We start from the raw sequence: 24843 nt of genomic DNA on the forward strand, positions 1-24843 counted from the left end.
ACAGGTGAAGTGTCGCGTCACCTGGAAGGACTGTCTGGGGCCCTGAATGGTGGTAAGGGAGGAAGTGTAAGGGCATGTGTAGCACTTGTTCTGCTTACACGGATAAGTGCCAGGAGGGAGATCAGTGGGGAGGGATAGGGGGGACGAATGGACAAGGGAGTCGCGTAGGGAGCGATCCCTGCGGAAAGCAGAGAGAGGCGGGGAGGGAAAGATGTGTTTAGTGGTGGGATCCCGTTGGAGGTGGTCAAAGTTATGGAGGATAATATGTCAGACCCGGAGGCTGGTGGGGTGGTAGGTGAGGACCAGGGGAACTCTATTCCTAGTGGGGTGACAGGAGGATGGAGTGAGAGCAGATGTGCGTGAAATGGGGGAGATGCGTTTGAGAGCAGAGTTGATGGTGGAGGAAGGCATTTTGTGCCCCTCACCCTCCCTTGACCATGACTCTGAGGCAATGCTGATAATGGAATTCCTTGTTCTACTGGATATCACCATACATACAGTCTTTTTGCAATTGATAGATAGACCCATTTTTGCACTTTCTTCAACAACTATATCAATTAAGTTTTGCAGTTCTTCCTCCGTACTTGCATTTAACACAGTGTCATCTGCACATCCGAAATTATTGATGATTTCACCACCAACTTTGATTCCCAAGATGTCTCTTATTTTTTGTACTATTGTTTCACTGTACACATTAAACAAATCAGGGGAGAAAACACACTGCTGTCTATCTATCAATTGCAAGAAGACAATGTATGGTGATATCCAAAAAGAAGGAGAATCCTATCTGAAGGCTGAGAATAAACGGGGAAGACATAAAACAAGTACAGAACTTTTGCTACTTAAGAATCTGGGTGAAATCAGATGGCAGGTGCGACATGGACATCAAAGAAGAACAGGGATGGCAAACGACACCTTTACGACAATGAAGAGTATACTGACCAACACTAAACTAGGCATGACAACCCACTTCAGAGTACTGAAATGTTACGTTTATCCAGTTATGTAGTATGGCTCAGAATGTTGGGCAATATCTAGTAACATGAGCAAACGAATTGAAGCAGCAGAGATGTGGTTTTTGAGGAGGATGCAAAGAATATCATGGACAAAACAAATATCTAACGAGGATGTCATGAACAGAGCAAGCACAAAAAGAGAAATAATGTATGAGATCATGAAAAGGCAATGTAACTTCATTGGAAACACAAAATTCTCTGCAGATGCTGGGGTCAAAGCAACACGCACAGCACGCTGGAGGAACCCAGCAGGTCGGGCAGCATCCATAGAAATGAACAGTCAACGTTTCGGGCCAAGACCCTTCATCAGGACTGAAGAGGAAGGGGGTAGGGGCCCTATATAGGATAATGTGCTGGATCCGGAGGCTGGTGGGGTGGTAGGTGAGGACAAGGGGAACTCTGTCCCTGTTGTGGTGATGGGAGGATGGGGTGAGGACCGAAGTGCGGGAAATGGAGGAGATCTGGGTGAGGGCATCATTGATAATGGCAAAAGGGAAACCACGATCCTTAAAGAAAGAGGACAATTGAGATGTCCTGGAACAGAACCCCTCATCCTAGGAGCATATGTGGCAGAGACGGAGGAACTGGGAATAGGGAATAGCATTTTTGCATGTGGCAGGGTGGGAAAAGGCATAGTCGAGGTAGTTATGAGAGTCAGTGGGCTTATAGATGTCAGTGGGGACTTCCGGGTCATCAAGGGAATGGCGGCGTAAGGAAAAGGTCTCTCGACAAAAAAGAAGATAAACTGCCCCAAAATCGAAATTAGACAAATACTTAATATTGCATAACTAAATTAATAAAAGGGGCAAGGATAATGTCTAAGAACAAGATTAAAAAGTCTGCTCAGAAGGCTGATAAACACAAAGAGACGCAGCAAGGCGACGGGCCTATCTCCCCCACGGCAAGCCAGGACGAAGATAATGAGGAAGAATCGATGAATCTGTCCTTGATTCTCAGAGAGATTCACAAGTTCTGACAAGATAACAACAAACAGCTGGAAGATATTAAAGGAGAAATAGTAAAAACTAATGTGAGGTTAGATGAAGCCGAAGCGAGGACTGTAGGAATTGAGGAGATGCTGCAAAATGCAGAGGAAGTGATAGCAGAAATGCTAAAGCTACAAGAGCAGCTCCAGTGGAAGCTAATAGACCAAGAAGGCCGCTCAAGAAGGGAAAATGTGAGGATCTACGGAGTTCTCGAAGGAACTGAAGGTAAACCTGGATTGATGATTCCCTTCGTGGAGAAGCTGCTTAGAGGAACCTTGACATACCAGACGCAAAAGACCTACAGATAGAAAGGGCCAACTGCGCCTTGGCACCGCTACCCCAAGCAGGCGCCCATCCCAGATCAATTCTAGTCAGATTTCTCAGTTACAGAACGAAGGAAGAGGTGCTTAAGCAGGCATGGCAAAAGAAAGGTTTCATGTGGAGCAACTGTAAAATCAGTTTAGACCACGATTACGCACCGGGGATCCTTGCCAGACGGAAGGAATATGCGGAAACACGGAGGGTCCTGAAGAAAAACAACATCAGATTTCAGAACATCTACGCTCTGTCCGCCAGAGAAAGCAGGATCTCCCAGTGGCCACACATTTTAATTCCACATCCCATTCCCATTCTGACATGTCTATCCACAGCCTCCTCTACTGTAAAGATGAAGCCACACTCAGGTTGGAGGAACAACACCTTATATTCCGTCTGGGTAGCCTCCAACCTGATGGCATGAACATTGACTTCTCTAACTTCCGCTAATGCCCCACCTCCCCCTCGTACCCCATCTGTTACTTATTTTTATACCCACATTCTTTCTCTCACTCTCCTTTTTCTCCCACTGTCCCTCTGAATATACCCCTTGCCCATCCTCTGGGTCCCCCCCCCTTGACTTTCTTCCCAGACCTCCTGTCCCATGATCCTCTCTTATCCCTTTTGCCTATCACCTGTCCAGCTGTTGGCTCCATCCCTCCCCCTCCTGTCTTCTCCTATCATTTTGGATCTCCCCCTCCCCCTCCAACTTTCAAATTCCTTACTCACTCTTCCTTCAGTTAGTCCTGACGAAGGGTCTCGGCCTGAAACGTCGACTGCACCTCTTCCTAGAGATGCTGTCTGGCCTGCTGCGTTCACCAGCAACTTTTGTGTGTGTTGATCAGATTTCAGACCCTGTATCCAGCTCGGCTGAGAGTCTTTTATGACGAAGGGACAAAAACTTACGCTACGGCGGAGGAGGGAACGTCGGACCTGGTGGACCGGGGGACTACTTATGAAAGTTATCACCCAACCGGAGTCGCTACTGGAGAGGATTCGGCAGAAGTCGTGGAAGCCAGTGTGGCAAGGGCGCTCCACACGAACCAGTGCGTCAAACTACAAGGAAAAGCTGCAAATATTCAGACGCAAATATACAGAGAATACAGATTAATTAAGAGAAATGACTGAAAAGAGTAAATCGGACTTAAAGGTAAAATGAAAACTGATAACTGAAAATAAACTAGACGGAATAACTTGAATGATAGCAATATGGTCGAGACATAAATAGGTGAAAATTCTCTATGATTATTCAAACTGCTGAGAGCCCTCTAACACAGGGTGAAGATAGAGGTTATCCCTCTGAACTGAGGCGGGTCGGTGCTCAGGCCTCACTGTTGGAAGTCGGGGAAAATTTTCAAATGTTATATGTTCAAAAATGTCTAGGGTGTGGTTATATGTCTTGGTTTACTGTTGAGAAGGGATTGCTTACTGTTTGGTTAGAAAAGGAGAGTGTTTTTTTTCTACTAGAGAAAAATGCAAACTGAATTGGTAAAAATAGTTTCCTATAATGTTAATGGAGTTTTGAATCCAATTAAAAGAAACAAGATTATGTCTAAATTGAAAAAAGAGAGAGCACAAATAGCTTTCCTCCAGGAAACACATATGAGCCAATCTGAACATGAAAAATTAAAAAGAATGGGCTTTAAACACGTATTTTATTCATCATATAAATTGAGCCACAAAAGAGGGGTAGCTACTTTAATATCAAGTACTCTTAATTATGAACATATTTCAGAGACTAAAGACAAAGGTGGACGATTTGTAAAAATTACAGGAAGAATAGAAGGTACAGAAATAACATTGCTGAATGTTTATGCTCTACCAGGTTGTGAATGGTCATTCTATAGACACATTTTTGACCTAGTGGTCAGTTCTCAAGGGGTAGTAATCTGTGGAGGGGATTTTAATATTAGGTTAAATCCTGCATTAGATTCTTCAAAAATAGTTACTCAGAATAAACCTCTGACTCGGAAAATGAACTTATTGATGGAGGAGTTGGGAATTATAGATGTGTGGAGGGAGTTACACCCCACTAGTAAAGATTATACATATTACTCTTTCCCTCATTCAGCCTATTCAAGGATAGACTATTTCTTTATCTTTAATACAGATAGACTCAGGATAAAAAACTGTAATATTGCAACAATTGACCTGTCGGATCATAGCCCAGTCTCTATGTCTCTAATCCTGGAAAGGAGAATGAGGAAAACACTATGGAGGTTAAATTCACATATACTCAATAACCCGAAAGTAATGGAGAGATTAAGGGGAGAAATCAAAGAATACCTAGACCGTACTGACATGGGAGAAACATCACCAGTGATCTTATAGGATACATTGAAAGCTGTACTGAGAGGAAAAATTATTTCCATTACCACTCACATGAAAAAAATCAATGCACAAAAATTAGCAGATCTTCAAGGAAAATTAAAACAACTTCAAGTTGTAGATAGCAACAAAAGTAATTCTAATTTAAAACAGGAAATTAAGAAATTGCAAAGTGAAATTGATAATATTTATACATTGGAAACTCAAAGAAATTTTCTTTACCTGAGCAAAAGAATTATGAAGTAGGAGGTAAATCAGCTAGATTATTAGCATATAAATTACAAAAACAACAAGCAGACAATACAATTCATAAAATAAAGAATCCAAAGACAAAGCTTGTGGAGAGTACAATAGGGAAAATTCAAGAGAGTTTTGAAATATATTATCGAGAGCTCTACTCTCAACCCCGGGCCTCCAATGAGCCCTATATAGACACTTTACTGAATTCTTTAGATCTACCCAAGCTTACAGATTCACAAAATGAATGCCTATTAGAACCAGTAACTGCCAAAGAACTGAATGCGGCCATCTCTAGATTAAAGGCTGGAAAGTCTCCAGGTTCTGTGGGTTTACCTCAGAGTGATACAGATCGCTGAAGTCACAGTTAGCCCCTTTACTACTTAACACCTTTAATTGGATCTTGCAGAGAGGAGAAACTCCACCTTCCTGGAGAGAAGCGATTATTTCAGTTATTCCTAAAGAGGGTAAAGATAAACTAGAATGTGGTAATTATTGGCCAGTTAGCATTCCTAATTTAGATTACAAACTATTTACGTCTATATTAGCGTGCAGATTGGCAAAGCTTTTACCTGGCCTAGTCCACTTAGACCAGACTGGATTTTTTCAACAAAGACAAACACAGGACAACATAAGGAGAACTCTACACATACTAGAACAGGTGACTAAGGCTACGTCCACACTACGCCAGATAATTTTGAAAACGCTGGTTTCGAGTAAAAACGACAGGCGTCCACACTAAGCGTTTTTCAAAATATCTCCGTCCACATTAGGCAGATATTTGGGCGAATCTCCTCCTACTGGGCATGCGCAGGACACACAGAAAACAAGCAAAGAGGTAACGACATACTTAGTGCGTGTTTGTCCAATTACAGAGTAGAAAAACTTTAAAGGAATTGCTCTTGGCTCTCACGCAGGAGGACTTAAAACTTAAAAAAAACAAATACTGGAGCGTATGGAGGCAACTGACAGGGAGTTCACGGACAGTATGACCCAGCTGATGACAAACATTGAAAAACTAACTCTGTTGCATTAATAAAGCACCTTGTTAAATGTATAAAACTTGTCTGCATCAATGTTATCTTGTATTTCCATACAATGCTACATTAGACTGTTACAGATCTATTGTCAGAGAAGTACTTGCATAAATAGGTAAAGCACCTTCATACAAGCCAGGACAGAAAACAGGGCGAAGTGAGTATACTTATTTATTCAGTAAGCTATGGGTCAAAGTACTTGGTGAGTACATTTCTAACCCTTCTGGCTTCAGTCTCGTCTGTCTGTTCTGAAATTGTTAGGTGGTGACGTTCAAGAAAACAACGAACATCTGTTCCGGCACGTCATGACAGCGTTTTTAAATAGTAAAAAAGCTCACTTTACAATTTAACTCTCACGCCGTTCACACTGACTGCGCGTTATAACAGCTTGCACAGTACCAAGCAGAAGCAGAAAAAAGCATTGTTGTGGTGTTGTCATGACAACGTTTTTAAATCTCTCCGTTTACCCTGTACACACTACACCGGCTATTAAGCGTTTTCAGATTTATTCACTCTGGGGAGTGTTTTCCAAAATCTCCATTTTCCGGGGCTGAAAACGCCGGCTCAGTGTGGACGGGAGGGCAAAACAAAGAGAAAAGGCTTTGTTTTCAAAATTATCTAGTGTAGTGTGGACGTACCCTAAGAACGGGACAGAGACAATGGTAGTGGGATTAGACGCTGAGAAAGCTTTTGATTCAGTTAGTTGGGCATTCCTATACAGAGCGTTAGGAAGATTCGGCTTTCAAGAAAAGTTTATTAAAGTAATCCAGACTTTATATGACAGCCCTACAGCTCGAATTAAGATAAATGGTGACCTCACTGACTCTTTAATTTTAGAGAGAGGAACTACACAGGGATGCCCAATTTCTCCCCTCCTTTTTGCGCTACACATTGAACCACTTGCCCAACTAGTAAGACAGAGCGAAATTGTAAAAGGTATCAAGGTGGCAGGGATTGAACAGAAAGTGGCGTTACTCACAGATGATGTTTTGGTCTATCTGATTGAACCAGAAAAATCATTTATAGGATTGTTTACACTGTTGGATGACCTTGGGAAAATATCAGGTTATAAAATAAATGTAAAGAAAACGCAGGTTATGTCCCTAAATTATACACCATCCAAAAAACTGCAGGATACATATGATCTTAAGTGGGAAGCTAAATCATTAAAATATTTAGGAATAACCCTGCCGAAGGATCTTTCAACGCTGTCACAGGTAAATTATGGGCCATTAATCTCAGAGATAAAAGCAGATATGCATAGATAGAATCTTATCCCCTTTTTAAGTTTAAATTCAAGGATAAATACCACATAAATGAATATTCTCCCTCGGTTACTTTATCTTTTCCGTACTTTACCTGTGGAGGTGGATGATAATCAATTCAGGGAATGGGACAAATGGATTTCCCGCTTTATCTGGCAAGGAAAGAAACCTAGAATCTGACATAACACCTTACAGTTAGGGAAGGAAGGAGGAGGTATGGTACTTCCTTGCTTGAGAAATTATTTTTATGCTTCACAGATAATCCCTCTGTTATATTGGTGTAATAAGGAATATAAGGCTAGATGGAAGGAAATAGAATTTGGATTGGTAGACAGTTTTCCTCTACAGGCCTCAATAGCTGACAAAGGATTGATGGCCCAATTGGAAAAGTTTAAAAACAGCTGGATAAATCTTACATTAAAGGTATGGCAGAAGGTGGTTAATTCATGTGGAATCAATAACATGTTAAAACTTTTCAGATGGTGTGCATATGATACCGAATTCCTTCCCAACAGAGGATATAAAAGATTTGAACTATGGATAAAGAAAAGTCTTACAACCTACCTCTCATTTATAGTTAAGAGTATTACAAAGTTTCCAATTCCTGCAGGACAAACATGGCCTAGAACACAATGACTTTTTTGGGTACCTTCAAGTACGACACTATGTTAACCAGAGTTGTAGATATGCAGACTTATCAACAGTAGAATTAGAATTTTTCAAGATTCTGAATTCGGCTTACAGTTCAATACAAAGTAAATCAGTTGCTCGATTATATAATGCACTCTCCCATGCTAAAAATATAAACACATTGTATATTAAACAAAGTGGGAGAAAGAAGTGAGGTTGGTACTTTCAGAGGAGGCTTGGGGGAAAATCTGCAGCTTTCAGTGGTCTTCGACTAACTCTTTGACTTGGAGAGAACATTGTTGGAAAAATATTATAAGATACTTTAAGACCCCATATCAGGAAAAATATAAAGACACAAACGTGACATGTTGGAGAAGGTACGGCTCTAAGGAGGCAAATCATTTCCATATTTTCTGGGATTGCCCTAAATTAAGTTTATATTGGAAAGGTATTCATAGAACATTAGTTAAGGTACTTAAGACCCAGATACCTCCGAACTTTGAGACGCTCTATTTGGAGCATGTATTGTTTTTTGAACAGAAGACAGATATAAAGTTGCTGCAGGCCCTTTTAGCAGCAAGTAAGAAATCAATCACTAGAAAGTGGCTAAATCCAATACCACCTACATTAGAAGATTGGCATGAAATTATCTTGGAAATATTTAAAATGGAAAAGATGACACTCTCTGAGAATTCAAAAAGAAAAATTTTATCAAATTTGGAATAAATGGATTGAATATATAACCCCAAAGCGAGCAGATTTTAGTCACAGTCATAGTCATACTTTATTGATCCCGGGGGAACTTTGTTTTCGTTACAGTTGCACCATAAATAATAAATAGTAATAGAACTATAAATAGTTAAATAGTAATATGTAAATTATGCCAGTAAATTATGAAATAAGTCCGGGACTGCTGCCCCAGCACACAACAGCAGACACGATAGCACTGGCCACCACAGACCCGTAGAACATCCTCAGCATCGTCCGACAGATGTTAAAGGACCTCAGTCTCCTCAGGAAATAGAGATGGCTCTGACCCTTCTTGTAGACAGCCTCAGTGTTCTTAGATGACTCTCCTAATGATTTATACTGCTCTTCTCATCAATACAGTAATATTGCTAACTTAAGCACCCTTGGTTCAAATATTTACTGTTTTTTTCTTTTTTTGGAAAACGGAGAATTACCACAAGTAAAGGAAAAGATTTGGGAAAGGGGAAAAAATGATAAAATTAAGTAAATAAGTACATAGGGATTGGATAATTATGTTTGGGGGTAGGAGCAAACGTGAACAAGTTAGGATATAAACACCTACAATGGTAGTTACATAGGCTTACATACAATATTTTGGACCAGAAAGAAATAGTCCAGAAGAGATATATGGAAATTTTTATTAATCCACTATTATTACCATTTTTCTTAACAACTAATATCATTACTTAGCCTAATAGAGTAGAATTACAACTGCACATAATTATCTATTTAAGTGCCTAATTACTTTTTATATCATCTCAATGTGTACTTAGGAATGTATAAATAATTATAGATTTATACATATATAAAAAAATGGAAAAGGTTATACATGTGAAAAAAGTTCATGATACTTGCGAATTCCTTATCCAAATAAAAATAAAAAATTTTAAGAAAGATGTCAGTGGACAGTCTGTCTCCAAAGATGGAGACCGAGAGATCGAGAAAGGGGAACCAAGTGTCCGAGATGGACCAAGTGAATTTGAGGGCTGGGTGGAAGTTTGAAGTAAAATCGATGAAATTGCTGACCTCAGCATGGGTGCAGGAACCAGCAACAATATAGTCGTCAATGTAGCGAAGGAAAAGTTGGGGAGCAGTACCAGTAAAGGTTTGGAGCATAGACTGTTCCACATAACCAACAAAGAGGCAGGCATAGCTGGGGCCCATGCGAGTGCCCATAGCTACACCCTTGGTCTGAAGAAAGTGGGAAGAGCCAAAAGAGAAGTTATTAAGTGTGAGTACCAGTTCTGCCAACCGGAGGAGGGCAGTGGTGGTGGGGAACTGGTGAGGTCTATTGTCCAGAAAGTAGCAGAGGGCTTTGAGGTGTTCTTGATGGGGAATGGAAGTGTATAAGGATTGGACATCCATAGAGAAAATGAAGCGGACGGGACCGGGGAACTGGAAGTCATTGAGGAGGTGGAGGGTATGGGATGTATCCTGGATGTAGGTGGGGAGGGGCCGAACTATGGGTGACAAAATGAAGTCCAGGTAGGCAGATACAAGTTCGGTGGGGCAGGTGCAGGCAGAAACTATGGGTCTACCGGGACAGTCAGGCTTGTGGACCTTGGGGAGGAGGTAAAACCGAGCAGTGCAGGGTGTAGGAATCATGAGTTTTGGGGCTAAGGATGGAATGTCTCCGGAGTTGATAAGGGCAGTGATGGAACGGGAGGAAATGGTTTGAATTTTTTGGGTGGGGTCCTGTTCCAGGGGTAAGTAAGAGGAGGTATCAGAGAGCTGCCTTTTGACCTCAGTGAGGTAGAGGTCCGTCCGCCAGACTACTACGGCACCACCTTTGTCAGCCGGTTTGATGGTGAGGTTGGGATTAGTGCAGAGAGAGTGGAGGGCAGTGCGTTCAGAGGGAGTGAGGTTGGAACAGGAGAGAGGAGTGGTGAAGTTGAGATGGTTGATGTCTCGGCGGCAGTTGGAGATGACAAGATCAAGTGCAGATAGAAAGCCTGGGCGGGGTGTCCAGGAGGAAGAGGAGGGTTGAAGATGGGAGAACGGGTCATCAGAAGCGGGAGGGGAATCCTTGCCACAGAAGTAGGCTCAGAGACGTAGGCAACGGAAGAGTTCAGCGTCATGACGGGCACGGAGTTCACTGAGGTGTGGACGGAGGGGGACAAAAGTAAGGCCCCTGCTAAGGATAGAACATTCTGCGTCAGGGAGGGGAAGGTCAGATGTGATGGTGAAGACATGGCAAGGGTTGGGGCTGGGGTCAGAGGAGGGTAAAGAGTGGGAGGTCTCAGGAGGGAGAGGGGGGTTGGGATATTTAGGGAGAGTGGGGTTAGGGGAGGATAGAGGGTAGTGTAGGAATAAGACGAGCAGTAGGAACCAGCAGCAGTAAGAGCGGTCCTGGTCTGGAGAGGGTCAGGACCTCAGTCCGAGCTGGATCTGGAGCTGAGGTTGGCAGAGCCTGTGGCCTGCAGGGCCCCAGAACTGAGGTCGGAGTCGGAGGCGAGTGAGTCCGTGGCCCTCGGTGGGAGCAGCGGTCAATAAAGCTGAGGTACTTGGGATCCTCGATGGGCCAAAACTGGGAGGCCTGGAACCGGAGCTGGAATCCCTGCGGTACAAGATGGCAGCGGAGACACGTTCTCAGGAAGGAGACGTGGCTGTGGTAGCAGGTCTGAGTCAGAATGTGGTCTAAGAGGCGGAGAGCACAGAGTGAGAGAGGGTCTCACTGAACTCCTGTCAAAGGGAAGATTTAAACTTCTTCAGGGTAGGCATACCTCGAAGAAACTTCACAGTGGAGTAGCGAATCAAAACATAAAATTCTCTGCAGATGCTGGGGTCAAAGCAACACGCACAACACGCTGGAGGAACTCAGCAGGTCAGGCAGCATCCGTGGAAATGAACAGACAACGTTTCCGGCCGAGACCCTTCGTCAGGTCTGAAGAGGGAGGGGACAGGAGCCCTATAAAGAAGGTGGGGGGAGGGTGGGAAGGAGAAGGCTGGTGGGTGCCAGGTGAAAAACCAATAAGGGGAAAGATCAAGGGGTGGGGTAGGGGAAGCAGGGAGGGGATAGGCAGGAAAGGTGGAGAAGGAAATCAAACCATCGTCTCCCATACCATCACCACCACCCTTATCAACTCCGGAGACCATCCATCGTCAGCCACAAAACTCAGGATTCCCACACCCTGCACTGCTTGGTTTTACCTCCTCCCCAAGATCCACAAGCCTGACTGTCCCGGTAGACCCATAGTTTCAGCCGGATCCTGCCCCGCCGAACTTGTATCAGCCTTCCTGGACTCCATTTTGTCTCCCATAGTTCAGTCCCTCCCCACCTACATCCGGGATACATCCCATGCCCTCCACCTCTTCAATGACTTCCAGTTCCCTGATCCTGACCACTTCATTTTCACTACAGATGTCCAATCCTTATACACTTCCATTCCCCATCAAGAAGGCCTCAAAGCCCTCTGCTACTTTCTGGACAATAGACCTCACCAGTTCCCCACCACCACTACCCTCCTCCGGTTGGCGGAACTGGTACTCACACTTAATTATTTCTCTTTACTTTCTTCAGACCAAGGGTGTTGCTATGGGCACTCGCATGGGCCTCAGCTATGCCTGCCTCTTCGTTGGTAATGTGGAACAGACGATGCTCCAAACTTATACTGGTACTGCCCCCCAACTTTTCCTTCGCTACATTGATGCTGCTTCCTGCACCCATGCTGAGCTTGTCAATTTCATCGACTTTGCTTCTAACTTTCACCCAGCCCTCAAATTCACTTGGTCCATCTTGGACACTTCGCTCCCCTTTCTCGATCTCTCGGTCTCCATCCCTGGAGACAGACTGTCCACTGACATCTTCTATAAACCCACTGACTTTCATAACTACCTCAACTATACCTCTTCCCACCTGCCACATGCAAAAATGCCATTCCCTATTCCCAGTTCCTCCATCTCCGCCACATATGCTCCCAGGATGAGACTTTCTGTTCCAGGACATCTCAAATGTCCTCTTTCTTTAAGGATCGCAGTTTCCCCTTTGCCGTCATCAATGATGCCCTCACCCGCATCTCCTCCATTTCCCGCACTTCGGCCCTCACCCCATCCTCCCGCCACCACAACAGGGACAGAGTTCCCCTTGTCCTTACCTACCACCCCACCAGTCTCCGGATCCAGCACATTATCCTCTGCAACTTCTGCCGCCCTCAACAGGACCCTACAACTAAGCACATCTTTACCTCTCTACCCCTCTCTGCTTTCCGCAGGGATCGTTCCCTCCGCGCCTCCCTGGTCCACACATCCCTCCCCACGTATCTCCCACCCGGCACTTATCCCTGCAATCCTAAGTGCTACACCTCCTCTCTCACCAGCATTCAGGGCCCCAAACAGACCTTCCAGGTGAGGCAACACTTCACTTGTGAGTCTGTTGGAGTCATCTATTGCATCCGGTGCTCACGGTGCAGCCTCCTCTACATCAGTGAAACCCGACGCAGATTGGGGGACCGCTTTGTCGAGCACCTCCACTCCGTCCGCCACAACAGACAGGATCTCCCGGTTGCCACCCACTTCAACTCTGCTTCCCATTTGGATATGTCCATACATGGCCTCCTCTACTGGCATGATGAGGCCAGACTCAGGTTGGAGGAGCAACACCTCATATACCATCTGGGTAGTCTCCAGCTCCTTGGCATGAACATTGTTTCACTCTGCCCCCTCCCCCAGCTGCCTATCACATCCCTCATGGTTCCGCCTCCTTTTACGACCCATCGTGCTTTTCCCTGTTCCTTTTTCACCTCTCCTGCCTATCCCCTCCCCCACCCCTTGATTTCCCCTTACTGGTTTTTCACCTGGAACCTACCAGCCTTCTCCTTCCCACCCTCCCCCCACCTTCTTTATAGGGCCCCTGCCCCCTTCCCTCTTCAGTCATGACGAAGGGTTCCGGCCCGAAACTTTGACTGTTCGTTTCCACAGATGCTGCCCGACCTGCTTAGTTCCTTCAGTGTGTTGTGAGTGTTGCTTTGACCTCAGCATCTGCAGAGTATTTTGTGTTTACAAGAAACTATCAACCTCTGCAATAATATATCCAATGGCTTGGATTCCACAGATACACCACCCTCTGGCTAAAGAAATTCCTCCTCATCTCTGTTCCAAAGGGATTCTGAGGCTGTGCCCTCTGGTCCCAGACTCCCCAACTATAGGAATCATCTTCTCCACATCCACTCTATCTAGACCTTCCAATTTTCAACAGGTTTCAATGAGATCCTCCATCATTCTTCTAAACTGCAGTGACTCCAGAGCCATCAAACGCTTCCCATATGTTAACCCTTTCATTCCTGGAATCATTCCCATGAACCTCCTCTGGGCCCTCTGAAAAGCCTTTGAGCATTTTAAATGTCACTGATTATCTGAAAATTGCTTCAGCGGATTTAGATTATTAAATTATTTTAATTTTGTTTAAGCATTCTTCACAACATATTTAAGTGCTTGAAATTAAATAAAACAAAGAAAGATAAACAATCTACTTCCCGCATGTTTTCCGTTAAGATCAGTGACCACATTCGAATGAATGGGATCACAATACATACACCAGCTATTGCTGGGGTAAGCTTGAGGGACCGGACACAAAGTGCATCCAGACCTTCAATAAGTCCAATGTGGAAGGTATGAGCTCAAGTTCATTCCCATCTGCTGTGTTGTCATACAGTTAGTCAATAATTCCCTTGGGAACTGTTGTCTGAAAGCTGGGTTGATTTCCAAGTCAGGATATTGGTGCTGGTATTTGTACTGGATTAATATTGTCACATGTACTGAGGTACAGTGAAAAGCTTGTCTTGCATACTGGTCATACGCATCAATTCATTACACAGTGCATTGGGGTAGAATAAGGCAAAACAATAATGTTAGGATGTTGGGTCGTAGTATGATAGAATTCACCGTGCAGTTTGAGAAGGAGAAGCTAAAGTCCGATGTATCTTTTTCTAGTTGGCTGCCAGTGACAAGTGGTGTTCCACAGCAATTGGTGTTGGGACCACTTCTTTTTATGCTGTATATCAATGATTTAGATAATGGAATAGATGCCTTGTTGTAAATTTGCAGATGATACCACGATTGGTGGAGGGGCAGGCAGTGTTGAGGAAACAGGCAGGCTGCAGAAGGACTTATACAGATGAGGAGAATAGGCAAGAAAGTGGCAAATGAAATACAATGCTGAAAATGCATGGTCATGCACTTTGATAGAAGAAATAGATGTGCAGACTACTTTCTGAATGAGGAGAAAATCCAAAAATCTGAGATGCAAAGGGACTTGGGAGTCCTTGTGCAGAACACCCTGAAGGTTAACTTGCAGGTACAGTCGGTGGTGAGGAAGGCAAATGCAATGTTAGCATTCATTTCAAGAGGTTTAGAATACAAAGCAGGGATGTGATGCTATGGTTTTATAAGGCACTGGTGAGGCTTCACCTTGAGTATTGTGGGGATCCTCATCTAAGAAAAGATGTGCTGACATTGGAGAGGATTCAGAGGAGGTTCACAAGGATGATTCCAGGAACGAAAGGTTTATCATACGAGGAACATGTGATCGTTTGATGGCTCCAGGTCTGTACTCACTGGAATTTAAAAGGATTGGGGGGGGGGTGGGGAGGGAACTCATTGAAATCTTTCAAATGTTGAAAGGTCTAGACATGTTTCCCATCGTGGGGGAGCCTAGGACAAGAGGACACAGCCTCAGGATAGAGGAGCATCTATTTAAAACAGAGATACAAGGAAATTTCTTTAGCCAGAGGATGGTGAATTTGTGGAACTTATTACCACAGGCAGCTATGGAGACCAGGTTGTTGGGTATATTTAAGGCAGAGCTTGGTAGGTTCTTGATTGGATGCAGCATCAAAGGTTATGGGGAGAAGGCTGTGGAGTGGGGCTGAGGAGGGAAAAAAAGTATCAGCCATGAATCGATGGTGGAGCAGACTCGATGGGCCAAATGGCCTAATTCTGCTCCTAACAACAGGAATTCTGCAGATGCTGGAAATTCAAGCAACACACATAAGAGTTGCTGGTGAACGCAGCCGGACCCTTCGTCCTGACACGTCGACTGCACCTCTTCCTAGAGATGCTGCCTGGCCTGCTGTGTTCACCAGCAACTTTTATGTGTAATTCTGCTCCTATGTCTTTATGGTCATAGAAATATATTTCCTTCGTACAAATATTCAGCGAATTGTCCTCCACAGCCTTCTTTTTGAGAGAATTCCACAGGTTCATCACCCAGGTGGGGAAAAAAATTCCTCATCTCAGTCCTTAACGTCAAAACCTTAAAACTTCTTTGTACCTTCTTTACAATTCACACAGTTTTCTTTTGTCAGCAAACTTAGGAGCTCAAGCACTGATGGATGGTGAAACTAGCTCAGGGCTTTCCAACCTTTTTTTAATGCCATTAACCAAGGGGCCCTGAAGTAGTTATAGGTCATCACCATGACAAAAATAATGCATTTCCATATTAAAACTGATGAGAAAATACAAGTTATTGTCAAAGTTAATTCTGAAGACACCATATAATAGAGGTAAGTTCACATGAGCTGGGTCTGCCACTTATCAATGTTAAGTTCTGCAGCCAGAGGTTATCAAGGGAAAGCTGAGGAATAGTCACTGTCAGTCACTGAAGACCATTCTTATCCTGATGGGAACTGCACCTTTCACAGTAGCACTCAGGCATGAAAATCAATATCAAGATTTTGTCATGGCTTGGAGGAAGGGTCTTTTGCTCATTCTGTGTCACTCTTGCAAAAAGTTAATTTTATGACATTTATACCATGGGTATACATGGCTATGACAATAAACTTGAACATCTGGGTAGAAGCTCACATGGCAACGGAAAGGCGTGCAGGAGTTAGATATATCAGCTGGTTCATCGGTGTTGAAACAATGCCAATCAACCATACACTCACATCAGCAAGACCAAGGAATTAATTGTGGACTTCAAGAAGGGAAGACGGGAGAACACACACCATTAAGGGGAAGGTGGTGGAAAGGGTGAATAGTTTCAAATTATTGGGTGTCAAAATCTCAGAGGATCTAACACAGACCCAACATTTTGATGAAATTATGCAGAAGACATGCCAGCAGTTCTACTTCATTAGGATTTTGAGGTAACTTGGTTGTCACCCAAAATGCTTAGAAATATTTACAAATGTCCGGTGGAGAGAATTCTCACTGGCGCATCACAGCATGGTATGAAGAATCAGAATAAAAGGAATGCAAAAGGCTGCAGAGGGTTCAGACACAGCCAACTCCATTAAGGGCACAACCCTCTCCACCATTGAGAACATCTTTAGTCCATGAGCCAGGACCCCAAATTTGGGCCATCGGTACCATCTGGGGGGAATAATTCTTATAGTGATTTTTGGCAAGGTATACAGCCCTACTTAGGAAGCTGGGTGATATCAGATGGCAGGTGCGACATGGACATCAAAAGAATAGGGATGGCAAAAGACACCTTTACGAGAATGAAGAGTATACTGACCAATACTAAACTAGGCACGACAACCCGCCTCAGAGTACCGAAATGTTACATTTATCCAGTTATGTTATATGGCTCAGAATGTTGAACAATAAAGGAAACGAATTGAAGCAGCAGAGATGTGGTTTTTGAGGAGGATGCAAAGAACATAATGGATGAAACGAATATCTAACGAGGATGTCATGAACAGAGCAAGCACAAAAAGAGAAATAATGTATAAGATCATGAAAAGGCAACGTAACTTCATTGGACATGTGATTAGGAAAGAGGAGTTAGTACTACTACTATGTCGACTCAGGCCTAGGGGGCTGGCGTCAGGCAAAGAGGAGTTAGAATGCACGGTAAGTTTGAAATCAGTTTGGATTTAATTTTTTCTTGTACTGAAAATTTGAAATCATTAAACTATCTAACTATTACAGTATTTTGAGCTAGAAAATCATGATATTTTAGACATAAGGCATTAACTTGCTCATTGCCAAATGTGAAGTCACAACCTACAATTGCGGAGGAATCAAAAGCTGACCATTCTTGAACCTCATCTTCAGGAAACCTTTCTTCTAAATGAACACAAAGACTATTTATAAAAATCAACAGTGAACTTGTATCTACTGTGACGTTTTCTTCACGTTGTTTGCTTAGCAAAACTTTAACTTTGTCACTCCACGAAACATTACCTCCCAGATACTGCTTTCTTATCTTGTTAATTTTGCCTCGCTCAAAATGAAGTGAATCACTGTCAGGCCACCCTTTTGCAGAATCTTGCACAGTGCAGCCAGTTCATCAAATTAAAGGCATCCGTTAGTCTTGAGAGACCACGGATCTGCGCCTGGAAAATCTTCACTCTCCAGGGCGCAGGCCTGGGCAAGGTTGTATGGAAGACCAGCAGTTGCCCACGCTGCAAGTCTCCCTCTCCACGACACCAATGTTGTCCAAGGGAAGAGCATTAGGACCCATACAGCTTGGCACCAGTGTCGTCACAGAGGACTGTGTGATTAAGTGCCTTGCTCAAGGATACAACACGTTGCCTCAGCTGGGGCTCGAACTCACGATCTTCAGGTCGCTAGTCCAATGCCTTAACCACTTGGCCACATGCTCACCAAATGCATCACTTAAAACCTGTAAAGCTACTTTGTATGTGAGGTTTATCAATTTCCTGTGACAGTATTTAGCCAGAGGGTCATTTCACTGATCTTTTTCAATAAAAACTTAGTAAGCTATCTACAGGATTTGAAACAGATCTTTGTAAACTTTACGATATGAACACTGTCCAACAAAGATGGCTGCCGCCGTGATGCGGCTGTACAAACCGGAACAGGAAAGGTGAGGTGACATGACATAAATTAGTGACATGCATTGTGGTATTTGAAAAAACCGACTAACTAGTTAACAGAAATATTTAGCTAAAAGATTATTTTCAATAAGTATAATTATTAATTACTACATTATTTTAGGTAACTAACCTTTTGTGCGCACATTAATTTCCTTTGTGCGCTGGTTGAAAGACGTGTGCGTGTGCCCACAGCTTAGAGGGAACATAGGTTGCAAATGGCCTCAGGTGTACTGACATGTGTAGACTGGCAGACTATGAGAACCAGGCATCCACCTCAGAGAGTGTGGAAAGTTCAGATGAAGATGTGGAAGACGTGGAAGACTTGGCAAATTATTATAATTATTAATAGGTTATGAAAATAGGTTATGGAAAACAAAGTATGGAAAGCCGTCTTTGATTAAATATATTCATTTTATAACCAAATGGGGCCTAGGATATGGCCGTGTGGAACCACACATTTGAATTATTGTACTGTAATTCTATATGCTATGACAAAAGCTTAAGATTGTTTTGATTTGATACAACAGTATGGAAAGTATCATGACATTGATAAAACTCCAGAAATCTCTCCAAATGAGGTTTTTTACCTTTTGGAGGGTGGGGTAACATTTTCTGCTGTACTGATGTTAATATGGAATATATACAAAATGTGATTACTTATTTGAAGTAATAAAGCCACCACTGGCGCAATGCTATCACGTTTTCTAACTCTAGAGATGTATACCTTGCCAAAAATCACTGTGAGCATTATTCCCCCCAGATGGTACCGATCAACCCTACTGGCTCACGGACTACTTCTAGAGCCGGCGTCTCACGAAGGCAGCATCCATTGCTAAGGATCTTTACTATCTGGAACTTGACTCCTTTTCGCCTTTACTATCAGGGAGGAGGTACAGAAACCTGAAGACCCACACTCAATGATTCACAAACAGCTGTCTCCCTTCTGCTGTCAGATTTCTGAATAATCCATGCACACTGCCTCGCTATTTCTTCTTTCTGCACTATTCATTGATTTTTATCGTTTATAGTAATTTCGCTATAAGTAGAAAAAAAAGAAGAAAAAGAAGAATTGCCATTGCCCAAACCAACTTCCAAAAAATGAAACCCAATTTTACCAACAGACACATTTCTATAACAAAAAGGCTTAGGCTACTAAAATGCTACATCTGGTCAATCTTGCTGTATGCTTCCAAAACATGGAATGTAACACCAGAACTCCAAAGAAACTTAGAAGCAACAGAAATGTGGTTTCTTAGAAGAATGCTGAAAGTATCATATAGAGATAGGGTAACTAATGAGACAGTACTCCAACGTGCACATACAAGAAGATCTTTAATGAGAACATTAAGTGAGAGGAAACATAAATTCCTGGGCCATGTCATCAGAAAGGGAGAAATAGAATGCCTTACATCACAAGGCCGTATGCCTGGGAAACGTGGAAGAGGAAGGCAAAGAAGAAAATATATGGACACTGTGAAAGAACTAACAGATCTAAGTGTGCCAGATATCATTGACGCTGCGAGGGATCGTTCGATGTGTAAAGCCATGATCGGCCAGGTGTGTAACGTGCAAGGCACATGAAAAGGAAGATAGTAATTTCATGCCTTTGCATTGTACTGCTGCCACAAAACAAAACATTTCACATCATACTTAAATCAGTGTTAATGATACTGATTCTGAAAAGCCTTCTTGTCATAATTGGAAGAAGATTAAAATCGCAGAGAAAAACCTCAAAAAGAAAAGTCCTTATAGTTTTTAAGCATAGTCAGAATCATAAGCGACCCTTTAAACAAATATTTCAATTCTCCCTATAATAATTAAAGATGAAAATTAAAGGCAGGACCTTAACAGTTAATATAACTCAAGTTCAGGTTCAAAAGTCAGCACACTTAATCAGCCAATGGCAATCTAGAAAGCCTGACACACCCCAAAAAGGTGAAAAAAAACTCATCATTCCCGAAAAGTCCTTTTCTTACACAATCTCTCCCACCGTCACAGCATACTACTTGTGCCCTCAGAGGATGATCAAATTATCACAATTTTATTGTTAATGTATTAACAAATTGTAATTGTAAATTAAAAAAAAAGTTAGAACATCCACTTTATATTTTGTAAACTTTACAAATAATCAGTACAAAATAATGGCAAGATCACCTTTTAATGTCCTCTGCATAATCAAATCTGTTATGCATATTTTGGAAGGACTGTAACTCCTCCCAATCCATAATAGGGACACTGATTTAAAATAGTAAGTTTCCAAACTAGAAAAGAGTTGAAGAAAAATAATTGTCACCCAAGAGTTATCAGTATCTTAAATTTACTGAAACATAGAAACATATAAACATAGAAAACATACAGCACAATACAGGCCCTTCGGCCCACAAAGCTGTGCCAAATGTCCCTACCTTAGAACTACCTAGGCTTTAACCATAGCCCTCTATTTTTCCAAGCCTCATGTAGCCATCCAGGAGTCTCTTAAAAGACACTACAGATTCCGCCTTCCCACGCACGCACCACTCTCTGTGTAAGAAAACTTACCCCTGACATCTCCTCTGTACCTACTTCCAAGCACCTTCAAACTATGCCTTCTCGTGCTAGCCATTTCAGCCCTGGGGAAAAGCCTCGGACTAGCCACACGATCAATGCCTCTCATCATCTTGTACACCTCAAGTCACCTCTCATCCTCTGTCACTCCAAGGAGAAAAGGCCGAGCTCACTCAACCTATTCTCATAAGGCATGCTCCCCAATCCAGGCAACATCCTTGTAAATCTCCTCTGCACCCTTTCTACTGTTTCCACGTCCTTCCTGTAGTGAGGCGACTATAATTGAGCACAGCACTCCAAGTGGGGTCTGACCAGGGTCCTATATAGCTGTAATATTACCTCTTGGCTCTTAAATTCAATCCCACGATTGATGAAGGCCAAGGCACCGTATGCCTTCTTAACCACAGAGTCAACCTGCACAGCAGCTTTGAGTGTCCTCAAAGACGATCCCTCTGATCCTCCACACTGCCAAGAGTCTTACCATTAATGCTATACTCTGCCATCGTATTGACCTACCAAAATGAACCATCTCACACTTATCCGGGTTGAACTCCATCTGCCACTTCTCAGCCCAGTTTTGCATCCTATCAATGTCCCATTGTAACCTCTCACAGCCATCCACACTATCCACAACACCCTCAACCTTTGTGTCAAAGACAACTGGCTGAAAGATTTATGACAGCAGAAACTCACTACGTTTAAATAGCATCTGCATGAGGATATGTGCTGCAATCTACAAGTCTACATACTGACACTGAAAAGTAGGATTAGCCCAAGTAGTTCATCTGCATTCAGCCAGGATATAACAGAGTCTGTGGTTTCTTTTTGTGTGTAAACAACATGGATTGTTTAAGCCAAGTTGTCTGTTGGAGGCTTACATTCTGCATAGTTTTTCCTTCACTCCAAGCTTTAATGTTTAATTAGCTCATGGTCAATTACTGCTTGTGATTAGTTATTAGTTTCTGGTAACCCACTCTCTCGATCTGTAGTATCTGGTTACCTAGTTCTGATTAATAGTCATTGATCTGTGTGGTTATTTGTTAACTCTCCACAGTTATTACTTAAACTGCTGGACATTTCAGTATTTTTCTTATATATTCTTATTGCTGTCTGGTTACCCATTTGGTTTCACTTGTTATCTCCACTCTTTGCCTCAACTTTCTGTCTAGTTACCTATTTGGTTTCACTTCTGTTACCTCCACTATCTGCCATAGAAAAACTGGAACCAATCTCTGATTAACTGATGAACACTTGAGTTGAGTTGATTTCTGGTCAACTCCAGGAATCCTGACAGTCCTTGTTGGTTAAGGTAGTGATTCATTTGCACTTCTACAATCTAGTGTACTGCATTTGGCATTCACAGTGTGACCTCCTCTACCCCAGAGAACCCAAACACTGGTTGGGTGACTGCTGAGGAGAGCATCTGGGCTCAGGGCACAGAGTGACCTTGAGCTCCCAGTGTCCGGGACATATGCTGGTGATATTAAATCTGATTCCGTCACACTAATTCCCCATTCCACTCCTAATGTCTCACTGTAACGTTACAAGACACAGCACAAACTTCCTCATCTTTTCTGTTACTTAGACAAAAGGCTGCAGACCTAACCAAGAGCTACAAACAATCTGCCGAAAGAACTCAGCACGTCCAACAGCATGGGGTGGGGGGAAGAAATTGTCGATGTTTCAGGTCAAAACCCTGATTTTTCCTAGTTCTGACAAAGGGCGTTTGACCTATAATACGATCAAAAAAAATTTCTCCCCACGGACGCTCTTCTTCTAAGAGTCTTTGTTTCATTTCCCAATTGTATAACTCCAGTTGTTCTCCAGTCAATTGTTAACTGGCTGATCTCTGTGGTTATGTGTTTCACGGCTCTAGTCGGTTGCTGGTTACCTGTCTCTGCTCCTCCGTAAGCCCATTAACCACATCATCAATGCCAGGCAGACTGCTCATGTGCTTGTGACCATGCAGTCGGATCGCAGGCTGGAACCCAGCGACGGTCCGCCGCCAGCTCACTGCCAGCAACTGCCCAGAGAGCGCACGGAGAGAGGCCATCACCGCCAGCGCAGCCTCGGGGCCCGGCGAACGCAAGCACAAGCACGCAACTCCGGCAGGCCGCGGGATCGGGATCGGGATCTGGGCTGCCGTCACTTCCGGCAGCGGGTTGCCATGGTAAGTGAGGGCCTCTGATGCTGAGCGGACCGTGGCTGCAGCCTTTGGAGGGGAGAGAGTGGGTTTACATTCTACCAACCTTTTTTGTCCATGTCTCTGTATTTTAAATTTTGTAACTGTACCCACCTATACAGCTTCCTCTGGCAACACACATCAAAGTTGCTGGTGAACGCAGCAGGCCAGGCAGCATCTCTAGGAAGAGGTACAGTCGACATTTCGGGCCGAGACCCTTCGTCAGGACTAACTGAAAGAAGAGATAGTAAGAGATTTGAAAGTGGGAGGGAGAGGGGGAGATCCAAAATGATAGGAGAAGACAGGAGGGGGGCATTAGCGGAAGTTAGAGAAGTCGATGTTCATGCCATCAGGTTGGAGGCTACCCAGACGGAATATAAGGTGTGGTTCCTCCAACCTGATTGTGGCTCCATCTTTACAGTAGAGGAGGCCGTGGATAGACATGTCAGAATGGGAATGGGATGTGGAATTAAAATGTGTGGCCACTGGGAGATCCTGCTTTCTCTGGTGGACAGAGCGTAGGTGTTCAGCAAAGCAGTCTCCCAGTCTGCGTTGGGTCTCGCCAATATATAGAAGGCCTCATCGGGAGCACCGGACGCAGTATATCACCCCAGCCAACTCACAGGTGAAGTGTTGCCTCACCTGGCAGGACTGTCTGGGGCCCTGAATGGTGGTAAGGGAGGAAGTGTAAGGGCATGTGTAGCACTTGTTCCGCTTATACGGATAAGTGCCAGGAGGGAGATCAGTGGGGAGGGATGGGAGGGACGAATGGATAAGGGAGTCACGTAGGGAGCGATCCCTGCGAAAAGCAGAGGCGGGGGAGGGAAAGATGTGCTTAGTGGTGGGATCCCGTTGGAGGTGGCGGAAGTTACGGAGAATAATATGTTGGACCCAGAGGCTGGTGGGGTGGTAGGTGAGGACCAGGGGAACCCTATTCCTAGTGGGGTGACGGGAGGATGGAGTGAGAGCAGATGTACGTGAACTGGGGGAGATGCGTTTAAGAGCAGAGTTGATAGTGGAGGAAGGGAAGCCCCTTTCTTTAAAAAAGGAGGACATCTCCCTCGTCCTAGAATGAAAAGCCTCATCCTGAGAGCAGATGCGGCGGAGACAGAGGAATTGCGAGAAGGGGATGGCGTTTTTGCAAGAGACAGGGTGAGAAGAGGAATAGTCCAGATAGCTGTGAGAGTCAGTAGGCTTATAGTAGACATCAGTGGATAAGCTGTCTCCAGAGACAGAGACAGAAAGATCTAGAAAGGGGAGGGAGGTGTCAGAAATGGACCAGGTAAACTTGAGGGCAGGGTGAAAGTTGGAGGCAAAGTTAATAAAGTCAACGAGCTCTGCATGCGTGCAGGAAGCAGCACCAATGCAGTCGTCGTTGTAGCGAAGGAAAAGTGGGGGACAGATACCAGAATAGGCACGGAACATAGATTGTTCCACAAAGCCAACAAAAAGGCAGGCATAGCTAGGACCCATACGGGTGCCCATAGCTACACCTTTAGTTTGGAGGAAGTGGGAGGAGCCAAAGGAGAAATTATTAAGAATAAGGACTAATTCCGCTAGACGGAGCAGAGTGGTGGTAGAGGGGAACTGATTAGGTCTGGAATCCAAAAAGAAGCGTAGAGCTTTGAGACCTTCCTGATGGGGGATGGAAGTATATAGGGACTGGACATCCATGGTGAAAATAAAGCGGTAGGGGCCAGGGAACTTAAAATCATCGAAAAGTTTAAGAGCGTGAGAAGTGCCACGAACATAGGTAGGAAGGGATTGA

General features: G+C 43.7%; 1 protein-coding gene across 1 annotated transcript in view; it reads right to left on the minus strand.

The window, feature by feature from the left end:
- ivd (isovaleryl-CoA dehydrogenase) overlaps positions 1-23022 on the minus strand; it is a 117522-nt gene extending 94500 nt beyond the window's left edge. The window contains exon 1 of the mRNA XM_072265095.1: positions 22785-23022. Within this exon, the coding sequence (XP_072121196.1) occupies positions 22785-22946 (162 nt within the window). The 5' untranslated portion in view covers positions 22947-23022. The remainder of the gene's footprint in view (positions 1-22784) is intronic.
- Positions 23023-24843: the final 1821 nt, after the last annotated feature.

Source organism: Mobula birostris, chromosome 1 (genome assembly GCF_030028105.1).
Source record: "Mobula birostris isolate sMobBir1 chromosome 1, sMobBir1.hap1, whole genome shotgun sequence".
Classification (NCBI taxonomy): Eukaryota; Metazoa; Chordata; class Chondrichthyes; order Myliobatiformes; family Myliobatidae; genus Mobula; species Mobula birostris.